The following is a 12,224-nucleotide window of genomic DNA, read 5'->3' as shown; positions in this document are numbered from 1 at the left end:
CTTAATTGAGAAAATTGGTGCACTTCCAAATTACTTATTTATACATCCAAACAATTAAGCGAACCACACAAACACAATTACCACATTATCTGATAGTTTTCAAGATATTTATTAGCAAGCAACTCAATTGCTAGTCTAATGAACATAGGTTGCGCACAAAAGAAGAAGTGAAAGGATAGAATAGTGGTGTTTGGGAAGTGAGCTGGTGAGTCAAAGAATAAGATATCAACAATTTAACACATTTTCAAATATTGATACCAAAGATCAGTTTCAACAAGCCTGTCCATAGAGAGTTTACAAGTAATCTTTAAAACGTCAATGTGCATTAAATGCAAATTCCAATCTCATAATGCGGTGAGTAGTAGGTACAGGTCTTGATCAAGGGAAGGCGTCGACTTTTCGACTCGACTAAGCACTCAGGGGTTTGAACCTTTGCTGCGAGTCTTTATCAGGACTGTATAAGGGAGCAACCTAGCCCTGCTGCCAAGCCTGGCTAGACAGGTAAGATTGGTGAAACGTGCCAACAGGCTCAATGTCGCCACGGTACGATTAGTCTGGTGTGCTCTAAGCACATCAACAGATGTGTGTTAATTCCAGGATCTGAGGATGCCCCTATCTTATTTAGGAGCTCTCAGTCGTGTGCCGCTCCCTCCGGATGCTGGCAAGACATCATCACTCATTAATGATCGCTTGGCAGAATGAACGAAAATGTTGGTTGTTCATGTGGCAATTCACACTGTATAAGACTATACCTTGAATTAAGGCCTTACAGTGAATTGGGAACTATTACCTGCAGCTTTTTTCTTTTGAAGAAATATCCGTTTGATGTTCCTTAAGCCCTGAGGAAGTCTATCAAGACGAAACACGTGTTGGCTGTGTTCTCTGATTGAGCATATTTTACAAAGAAATAAATTAAATATTTTTCTGTGTATTATGTATTGTCCGTTCTTTGCACAATCTATATTGGTACTATACTGGGATTGTATCATTTAGATTGCCTTAGTGATACATATACCATATTGTAATTGTTCTTCTTATATCTTTGTACCAAATGTTTTTTTAATACTAATCACATCAATTTTGCAATATATTGAAATAATATTGATGTTAGCAATCTCCATGTGTACACTTCTTTGCAACAGAAGTGTTGTCTGTTGTAACGCTTCCTTTTTCTTCTTTTTATTGACCACTTTGTGTGGGGGGGGGGGCTTATCTGGGTAGTTGGTCCAGGATTGCAAATTGTAATAGCCTCTGCAGCATAATATGTCAACAATCCACTGTTAGAGGCCTACTGGCTTTACCATATACTTCCCAGAATAAATAAGCCAGGCCTATTCTACTTGTAATAACATTTCAAAGTAAACAGGTAAGACATATATTAGCACCAGACATAACATTTCTTGGCCCTCCCATCAAGCTTAAGCTGTTAATGACTGCCCTCCTCCCATCTGTGCTGCTGACAGGGAAACAAATCACAGCAAAATATCTAGTTATCTAAAACACTTTAATAGCATTACATTGTAATGTGTGTGTCCTGAAAGTTCAAGCTCAGGCGGCTGAGTAAATAAACAAAGTGATTACAGCTGCGTGGAGGGCAATCACTATTTTGCGGAAGCACACAACGTTTGCTCAATAAATACATGAATTCTTGGCTCCCAACATGTGGGTGGGGAAACAAAGCCCCTGTCATGACGATTCTCACATAATTGTTGGCAACAGCAGCGCTATCAAGGCAGATCATAAAAAACCATTCAATGATCTTCAAAATATATGTTGCTGGTAATTCATGGCATTCCATCTTACCTCCATTTGACCATTTCCTTGACTTGAGACACCATGAGATCTTTCTGAAAGCAGCACTACCCTTGTGTTCTCATCTTCCATGTAGGCAGTTCTAACCATTGGATAATAGTTCTGAAGAAGCACAGGCAAACACACGATTAAATACATTTACATACATTAAAAAACTTAGCTAATCATTTTCAAACATTTCAGAACAAAACATTGTTGAGCGCTGTCTTTTTATGGCTATTCTGCCACTTATAAATAATTTTCCCGAAAGGAAGCAATAAACATCTCTACAGAATACAGAGCTGCAAAGATCCAGTGACAATCAGCAGGTCCTAAAGTGAGTCTATACCTTTGTTATTGCTTAATGACTGATCTCCAAAGATAGCTGTGCCACATAACACACAATTACACTCAAGGTCCTAACATAGCCACGATGCCCCGAGATACCCCTCGGCAAAACGTCCATCGTTCGAAAAAATCCTCCAGACAGGTACAACCGCCGGATTGCCTGAAAATCATGTCTTGGAACGTCGCAGGACTCAGAAGGCTGCTTCTTAACAAAAATGCAGTGACATTCATGGAAGAGGCAGACATTATCTGCATACAAGAATCCTGGCAGCTCCACCCGCTCTCATTAAGAGGATACGCAGAATATGGAAAACCTGCAAAAAAGCCTAACATATTCGGAAGACCGTCAGGGGGGATATGTGTCTACATAAAGCACTCACTCAGCCTGGAATTCGTGGCAATTCCCAATCTTCCAGACAATCTTCAGGCAGGCATCCTGAAAGGGTGCCGCCTGATAAATGGTCACTGCTCGCTTTTATTAGTCAATCTCTACTACAATTCACACGGGCCCATATTTGGCCACGTTGACAACCCTCCTAGAGTCCTTAATGCTCCAACACCCGGCCCTGGAATGCATCATTCTCGGCGATTTCAACACACATAATATAGGGACATCAACCACACGACGCCTTCAGCCTGGGGCCACCATCGCCCTGAACGACCTATTAAAAACTTACAAGCTGGCGACAGCGCACTCGGTCCTCCTAAATCTCAGTCCTGGGTCCTTTGTCGGTCCTACATATAACAACCAAACAACGATCGATTACATCATCCTCAGTGAAAAATTACAACATCTCATGTCAAATTACACAGTACATCCGCGAAGTGATAGCGACCACGCTGCGCTAATCATCACACTGAATCTCACAGCGGACACTCGTCATAGGCTCGAATACATTGGTGCATCTAACGATGAAGATCTGATAAAACTGCCCAGAAGAATTAAATGGGCACAGACCTCAATTACATCTTTTAACAATTGGGCAAACCAGTGGCCAGGTTGGCCACTGAATGAACAGAAAACGGGCGCAATAGCCACCTGGAACGCCACCACTGGGACCCTGGCAGCAATCCTTCGTGGAACATCAAGCAATACAGCTAACAGGCACTCCCCACTTACCTACGGATACAAGGTGGAACTTAAAATCAGCGCCAAACAACTGAGCAAGAAACGCAAACTCTTCTACAAACATGGCTCAGGCACAACGAAGAAACAACTCCAAGAGGCCAGCAAAAGTCACTCCAAGAAGGTCTGGGAGGCAAAACGAGATTACTGCGAAGCACAATGGCTGAAAATCTATGACTTGCTGAGCCCAGGAAAATCGCAGGAGTTTTGGCACTACCTAAGCACCCTTGGACGGTGCACAAACCATAGAGAAAACTCTCTCGACGCTCCCACTTGGATCGCACATGTAAAATCCCTTTACATTGAAACCGGGACTGATTCCAAGCAAAACGAAACAATTGACGAGGGAGCCGACTCAGACCCAATCACCGAGATGACTGCCCCGCCGGGAAGATTGGTGGTGACCAATATTCTAAAAAACATCAGACAAAATGGTGCCCCAGGGCCCAACGGCCTTCCCGGACACTTATTCAAGGCAAACATTGACTTCTGGTCAAAGACCTTGACCCACCTGTACAATGAATGCTGGCTCCTGGGTGACGTCCCCGATTCATGGAAAGGCTCGCTCCTACAGCCAATCCACAAAAAGGGCCCCAAATCTGAACCTTCAAATTATCGCCTGATTGCCCTTCTGGACATCGAGGGAAAAGCATACGCCAGCGCAATCTTGAGGGACCTTACAGACTGGACGAACGCTGAAGGCCTACTCCCACTATGCCAAACAGGATTTAGACCAGGGTCCTCCACAGTCGATAACATCACTGCACTCTCTTATCTGGTCCACCACGCTCAGGCATCCAAAAGCCCCCCCTTATTCGCCGGCTTTATTGACTACTCGGCGGCGTTTGACGGGGTAGATCGTGCTATACTGTGGAGCAAGCTGGCCCAATGGAACATCAATCCAGCTTTGTTGAGGGCTATCCAATCCCTGTACCACAAAACATGGGTAAGAATCAAACTCTCGAGGGATCACGCATCCATAAAGATCAACACGGATCGTGGCCTAAAACAAGGGTGTGTGCTAGCTCCAATGCTATTCAATTTATATACTGCGGATATGGAGAGGGCCTTGTGCGGAGCGGCACTGCTCGTTCCAAAGATCGGCGGGACAAAAATCCACATTATGCAATATGCCGACGACTTGGTGCTTTTGGACCATACAAGAATTGGGCTACAAAAGGCGCTGACTGCACTGGCCGCATACAATGACAAAAACAAGCTTGTAGCTAACCCATCCAAGTCTAAAATTATTATTTTTGGAAAGTACCCAAAGAAAAAAACAGTAAAATGGAGGCTTGGCCACCTTCTGCTGGAAAGCACTCAGCGGAACACTTACTTGGGAATTTGCTTTCAGGAGTCGGGGCTCTCAAGCGCGCACCTAAAGACTATCCAAGGCAAAGGCAATACTATAACATACGCTATCTGCAAGCTGCACGCCTCCTTATACAGCCCGTCCACACTAGCTATCCAACGAGTACTCAGAGCAAAATTAATGCCGGCCCTAAATTATGCTCTCCAAGCATTTCCAGGCAAACTGCATAAAGAACTAGAAAAAATCCATTGCAGAGCCTATAAGAGATTATTCCATCTTCTGAGGTGTACCAGAAACACTCTTGTTCGCCTGGAGTTCTCACTCAATCAGCAATACCTGGAAGAGATGGCCGCCCTAAGCAAATACTACTTTTTAACAACGACGGCAAAGGAGAACACGCTTAAGGCAACGCTGAATTGCATCTTCAGGGAACCAGGGAATCCCTGGTCGGCCACCCTCAAGGCGGCTAAGGTCCACCTCGATCTCGCCACTGAGTCTTGGAACCCAGAATATGTTAGCTACACTGCCATCAAATATTCCATCAAAAAGCAAGTGCGGGCGCGGTCAAGAGAATTGGATCTGGAGTCATTGGTAAAAAAAGACCTACACGAGTCCTTGTCCTCATCACAAATCCTGCATAATCCCAAATACCATCTTAAGCAGGCCGTGGGCCGCGCAGCCCTTCACAAGATCTTAGCGTATAGACTACATCCGCTGCCTCTCAAAGAACTTTATGGCTTTGGTACTGCCGGCCCAGGTGCCCGGGAATGCAGGCTCTGCAGGTACAAACGTGAGTCACTGGCCCACCTACTATTCTGCTGCCCGGTCCTGCGCACGGCCCGCAGTCTCTACCTCAGGCCAATTCTAAGACAATCAGGAACACGCACTGCAAAGGAGGCGACCATCTTCCTCTACACCTTGACAACGGTAAAGCATATGGCCTCCTTTGGAAAGTTCATTTACCAGACACGAACTCTACTGATGGCCCCGGAGGGCTTCCGCTCATAGAGTCTTTGTTGATCTAAGTCGCAACATGACCCTCACCCTCCGCAAGCCCGCCCCTTGGGCAGTACAAACTCTGTCGGTTTTAACTTTTGTATTTTATACCCTCGTATAATGATTTTAATGTAATGGTTTTGAGTAACCAAACAATAAAGAATTCATTAATTCATTCATTCACATAACACACAATTAAGAGTAAAAAGTAGAAATGATTTGGAAACGAGGATGTATAGCAGTGTTACCCAGATTACAAAAAAGAGGAAGCAAAAAACAAAAACACATATGGAGAACATGAGTGTCACATGTTTTAAAAAGTTTGTGATTGGATGGTAAAAATATATTTAAATTGATTAATTGGTACTGCAACCAGCAGCGGCTCCTCAGCAATGGCGGAGGAGCGTAACAGAGTGGGCAGCTGAAAAATAAATAATATTTTATTATCGTTTTATTTTTCACCTGTTGGCTGGGCCTGTATGTGTAGGAGGGGCCGGGCCATAGCAGAAGGGGTGGAGTGATGTGCACTGCTAAGTGCGCATGTTGGTTTGGCCGGCCGTCTTAGGCCAGTCAAACAAAATTGTGCAGTTGGGTTTCTCCAACCCAGCTACATTGCACAGCCAGGTTGGAGAAACAGCATAGACTCCCTCTGCCTGAGCGAGCCCTAAACCAGCCCGCTGAGGACCATTCGCGCGCTGCTCTCATACTTGGTATTTTGCTTGAGAGCAGCATGGGGATTGGATGGGGAGTCTCTGATGTCTTCTCAGGGACTCCTGGGAACAGAAAGCAGAGGAGCCACAAGGCGGCTGGCAGCACCAGGTGGTTGTACGACTGTACATCGCATGTAATTACTTTGCATACCTTTTACACATATTTTTTGCGCACATGTTTTTACAGCGAAAAGGCATTTAAAAGTATGAGAATACCACGCATTGTTTTTCTTTTTAAAAACAACATATTTGTGGGGGAGACCCCCACCCCTCCCAACTTACCTTAAATGTGTTGTATTGGCATGTGTTTTAAATGCATATTCACAGTAAAAATATGCGTGCTAAAAAATAAGTTGTAAAGGCTTAACGAGGTAAAAACCTTGTTGTAAAGGCTGTTTCCCCACCAGATAAGTATTATTTATTATTAACCCCCTGCCCCCGCACCCTTTCCATCCGCCCCATCACTTTTTATTTGTGACGGCCACAACTGACTGCAACTGAAGTGCCCCAGCTCAAGTACAGGAGATTTCTGGTCCTTCGATGCAGTTGACTTTCTAGAAGAGTAGATAAGGTCAGGGCAATTCTAAAAACAAACCAATGTAAAGCTCATGTGTGAGGGGGAGAGGATAAGCAGTGCAAGGAGAGGGAGTTTGGAAACGAAGAGTCCCCCAGTAACCATACCATTGGCAGCTATATTGTGTCCGAAGAACGCAATTCTCAAAAGCACTGGCTTAATAGGCAGGAAGTTATTTCAGTTAGAGTCACTGAAGTTTTCAAGAAGGTTTCAGATGAATGACGTTTTATTGAGAATTTAAAATCATTTTCATTAAGGAGACGATACACTGTCAACATTGTCATGGATGTTCCCTCAAATACGCAACTGTGCGTATTGGTATGATTTTTGTTTCCTGGACTTTAGTCTGGTTGCAAATACTTACAGTTAATTCTGCAAATACACAGGTCATAAACAAGACCACATCACAGGAGAATCATGCATCAAAAGCCTATCCAAACACTGCTCTTGGTTTTAAGGTACAGTGAGAAACCAAACTAGTTTAAGCTTGTAATTCCATCTTTATTTCGGCCATATAGCCATAAAAGATATACAACAGCAGTAAAACATGTGCAGTCATAATAAAATCCACAACAATAAGAGAACACCACATACTATACACTATAAAACGATAACAAAACAGCACATGCTATACACTATAAAATCATTCCTATATGTTAAAACTACCAGAATTACATTATAAAAAGACTTGGAGTTAGCTCGAGGCCTGAGACTTCAGAATGGAAGTGCGGGTGTGCCAAACATTAGTGAGGAATTTTGCCAGTGCAAACACAGTTAAACTCGAAACATCAGTTTTCAAGATTCTATACATTGGCAGGTACTCCCTACAACCAAATCTCTTGATAAGTGGTAGGAGCCAGTACTTCCTGGCTTTCATATAGGATGGACAAAACAGGGCCACATGTAGATCACTCTCTTCCATGTAGGAACATGCCGGACACTGCTTAGAAGAGGGCGGAGTTGTCCAGGAGCTGGTGAAGGATCGAAAGGGCAATGTTCCATATCTCCATTGGAGAAACAGCTTCCTGGCCAACACGGGGGCCATAGCGTCCAAAACCCTTTCCAGCCTATAAGAGTCCTTACTCAACATGAATACAGATGTTAATGATCCCTCCCGCTGGCCATCCATGGCAGATAACAGTTTCTGGTCGTGATATACCTTAACCAAGGTTCTGCGTGGGATGATTAGTGAGGCATTTGCAGGGTCAGACCAGAGATCAGGGAACCCCAATGTTGTGCATGATTTTTGAATATATTTTACCCAGGGGATTTGTGAAGCTTTAGGATGGGATAGAAGCTCACTTAATTACGCCCTGTAGACAGATAGTTCTTCACTACTCCACAATCTTCGCCAGAAGACTATTAGTCTGAGACCTATTTCATCAACTATTGGTTTCAGTCCCAGATCCAGCCTCAGAGGAAGGAGCGGGGTGCTGGCCGGAAGCGCAACTATCTGTCTGATGAAATTATTCTCGGTTGCCGACAGACTGCGAGTTGGTGTGTGTCCCCACAGTTCCGCCCCATACATAGTGGCGCCCCTGGCCTGTGCTTTGTAAATCTGTATGAGCGGTCCCAAGGGCCGATATGTCGAACTCTTCATCAGCCGCGCAATGCCCCCAGTGGTCTGCACTAGTTTGAGGTTTGCTCTGGTCTGGTGTGGCCCCCATGACATGGTCTCATTCAAGGTTACACCTAGATATTCAAAGGTGGAGACTCTCTCTAACCTTGACGCTCCCAGTAGTGGGTTCGGGCGCAATTTCCGACTAGGATTCAGGACCATAAATTTAGTTTTTGTGGCGTTGATTTCTAGGCCCCTATCTGTACAAAAGGCCACAAAAGAGTCAAGAATCCTCTGGATCCCCATTGGGGTTTTGGACAGGAGCAGGGTGTCGTCCGCAAACATAATTGCGGGCACCCTGCTACCGTTCAGTTTTGGGGCATCAGTATTTTCAGTACCGTTCATGTGGGCGATTACCCCGTTGACAAAGAGGCAGAACAGGGTCGGTGCAAGCACACAACCCTGCCTAACCCCTCTGTCAACGGGGAATCTATCCGTCAGTGCCCCCGACTTCCCACACCTCACTCGGGCATAATTATTATGGTGTAGTCTCTGTAGGATTGTCAAAATGTCCGCGGGTACACCCATCTCTGAGAGGACACTCCAAAGTTTACCTCTGGGCACCAAGTCGAAGGCGGCCCTCAGATCCACAAATATTGTATATAAGCTGCCGCCATCGAATATCGCTGCGCTCCAATAGATCATATTTAATCTGAAAACCTGGTCCACTGTTGAAATCCCCTTTCTGAATCCTGCCTGATAGGGGCTAAGGACAGCTGTTTCTACCTCCCACTCCTGCAATCGATTCAGCAATACCCTACCAAGCAATTTCTGAGGTACATCGATTAGGCTAATTGGCCTGTAATTGGCTGGAAGCAGGGGCGAACCCTTCTTGTATATGGGGACCACCTCTGCCCCCAACCAAGTGCTTGGAACCTCCATGCCGCTCAAAACTCAGTTGAACAGAATAGCAAGGTAAGGGGCCCATATGCCGGGTTCCTGCTTAAACAAGTCCCCAGGTAGGCCGTCCAACCCTGGCGCCTTACCCGATGTCAGACCTGCTATTGCTGCCCTAACCTCTCCCACTGTTATTGGTTCCCCCTCGTATACTGCCTGGTCACCCCCAGCGTCATTCGGGGTTTCCCCCAGCTCAGAAGTATAAAGAGATTGGAAATGAGCCTGCCATACCCCTGGTGCGATGTTGGGCTCAATAGCTGAGTGGAGGTTCCCCGACCCCCCATTCACTACTCTCCAGAACATCCTGTGGTCTCCTTTCACAAGGGACTTATTTATCTCCTCCCATTGATTTTCCTCCCATTCTGTTTTAGCATGGGCCAGGAGTTTTTTGTATATCATTCTACTTTCTCTTACCTTCTCTCCTCCCTGACCCTCCTTAATATTTCTAAGGAGTGCTTCCTTTGCCTTTTTGCAGGCTTTATTATACCAAGAGGATTTTTGTGCCTTCCCCCTCTTCGAGTTTTGTGCATTAGTAAATAAGATGGGGGCGGCACCCTTTATGAGGTCCTCGTGAGCCTGGCGTAATTTGCCCAGTGCCTCTTTATTGTCCACCCCGCTGGTTATATCTCCTACTCTCTCTAAGATAGGGATTAATCCTGCATACAGCTTGGGAAGCTTCTCCTGACTCGAGGCTATGTTTTCCCACCTGATTCTTCTCCTGTTGTTAGCCAGTAGAAGATCAGGTTTGTTCCCCTCACTTATAGTTGCAGAGGTTGGGAGGCCAGGGTGGGTAAGATCAAGTTCTAGAGCATTGTGATCACTATCTGACCTTTCAGTCACCCTAAAATCCATGATAGTGGGCCAATTCACTATCTGGGCCAAGACGTAATCCAGTCGGGATTCTCTTCCTGCTCTATTGTAGGTAATTCTACTGGGTACGTCTGAGTTGGTACGCCCATTACAGGCTCTAATTCCGAATTTTAGGGTAAGGGCTGTGATCTGCAAAGCTACAGGGGTCCATGCCTTTGGGGGAGGGGCTTCTGCGGGAGGTACCAACCACCTAGTCTCCTCTTCTGACGGGAATCCATCTAGAAGGCCTGGCAGTGGCTCAAAATGAGAATTTAGGTCCCCCCCCCACTATATAAGGTAGATCTCCTGGAATTTCAGCTAGATAAGCTGAGAGTTCATCAATGGTGGGTGACTCCATAGCAACTCCCACAGGCCTAGAGTAGATGTTGATCAGAACAAGTTTTGCTTGATTCGGCCAGGACAATAGGACCACAAGAATATCGTCGGATGGCACCAATAGGCGTTGGGCCTCACACCCTAGGTGGGATGCCACCCACGTAGATAGTCCTCCAGAAGGGCGACCCTTGCCCTGCCATCTAGCCGGGATAAAGAATGACTGATATCCTTGGTGTGTGTGTTCCTCCCTTGCCCAGGTCTCCTGGAACATACAAACGTCTCCAGTCTCAATATATGTTATCCAGTCTGGGGTAATTAACTTGTTGGCAAGCCCTGCCACATTTCACCAGATAAGTCTCAGGTGCTCGGTGGTAGAGGTTGCAGAAAGAGAAGAGTCAAGGGGGACAACCCCAGATGCCCCCACAACTGCTCCACCGGAGACGTTATCAGCTGTAGAACCCACTACCTCAGTAACAGCCCAATGGTCAGAATCCGGGGTCACATAGCTAAGGGCTGTGTTTGGAATCAGTCAGTCGACCCCGTCCAGCCCACCCAAACAATTAAAACGATTATAATGAAAAAAAGGAGTGTCCGGGGGTTGGTAAATTGGGCGTGCCGCGTGTTCCTTGTATCTATGTCTCCTTTCTACCCTTGTCCAATTGCCTTGTGCTGGCTCATAATACATACGGGGAGGGGGGAAGAAAAAGGAGACCGGCAATGACTGTATAGTAGAGTCCAGCGATCTGTTTGACCCTGAGCAAATATGCAAAGCAGTGCCCGGATCTCGGAAGGACACCATAATGCAATCCCCTGCAATTGATTTCTTTGTCTTCCCCAGCCAGGGTACCCTTCTGACCATGGTGATCTCGTTGTTAAACTGGGGGGGTAAGGGTCTGTTCCAGTTAAGCCACTTGATGACTTTTTTCTTAAGTGACAAGAAATTTTCATTTTCACCTCTTTCAAGGGGGGGGGGGGGGGCACCCGCCAGTACCACCATAAAGGTGTTTGCTTCCGGGGGCAAGTCCGGTCTCCGGGGTCTAGGATCAGGCTTTGCCGGCGGAGGGAGTGGGGTACTTAAATTGGATAAGACCCTGTGGTTTGGGCCTAGGGCTGGACTATAAGAAACTGGGGCTACTATTTGGGGAGGTATAGTATTGGACGTGTTCAATGGGGCTGGGACTTGGATGGACATAAGTGGCTGCAGAGGGGCCGCAACAGCAGCGCCCTGAATGGGTCCTGCGTTGGAGGGGGGATTTTGTGGATGGGTGGGAATCCCTACAGGAAGATTGGGCCCTGCAGCTTTTGTCTGCTTGCTGACCGTGGTACTCAGACTAGTTAGGGTGGCTTCTAGGATTGTAAGTCTGATCTCTACTTTTTTTAAGCTCTCACTGATAGGCAGTAAGAGTGATTTTAGTAGAAATTCAATATTCCCCAGGGATGTGGCGGGGCACTATGTTAGGTGGATTGGCCCCTATATCGCTATTGGCACCCACAGAGGACATGTTAGTACCTTTGGGAGAAACAACTACAGGTACCTTTGGTATAAGCCTATTTAAGGTATGCGCCGATTTGTAGTTCTTCCCGAAGTCTGAGGGGGGCATTTTGTTTTTTCCCTGGCCCCCCCTAATCTTTCTTCTACGCTTGTTGGGAGGGGGGCCATGTACCTC

The 12,224-nt window shown here is 46.0% G+C and overlaps 1 protein-coding gene across 1 annotated transcript in view; it reads right to left on the bottom strand.

Annotated features, from left to right (window-relative positions):
• MAN2B2 (mannosidase alpha class 2B member 2) overlaps nucleotides 1-12,224 on the bottom strand; it is a 331,173-nt gene that overhangs the window by 45,119 nt on the left and 273,830 nt on the right. The window contains exon 14 of the mRNA XM_086964114.1: nucleotides 1,804-1,914. Within this exon, the coding sequence (XP_086820240.1) occupies nucleotides 1,804-1,914 (111 nt within the window). The remainder of the gene's footprint in view (nucleotides 1-1,803; nucleotides 1,915-12,224) is intronic.

This window comes from Lissotriton vulgaris, chromosome 3_2, assembly GCF_964263255.1.
Source record: "Lissotriton vulgaris chromosome 3_2, aLisVul1.2, whole genome shotgun sequence".
Lineage (NCBI taxonomy): Eukaryota > Metazoa > Chordata > Amphibia > Caudata > Salamandridae > Lissotriton > Lissotriton vulgaris.
The sequence above is the reverse complement of the archived record's forward strand: the minus strand, read 5'-3'. Positions and strand labels throughout refer to the sequence as shown.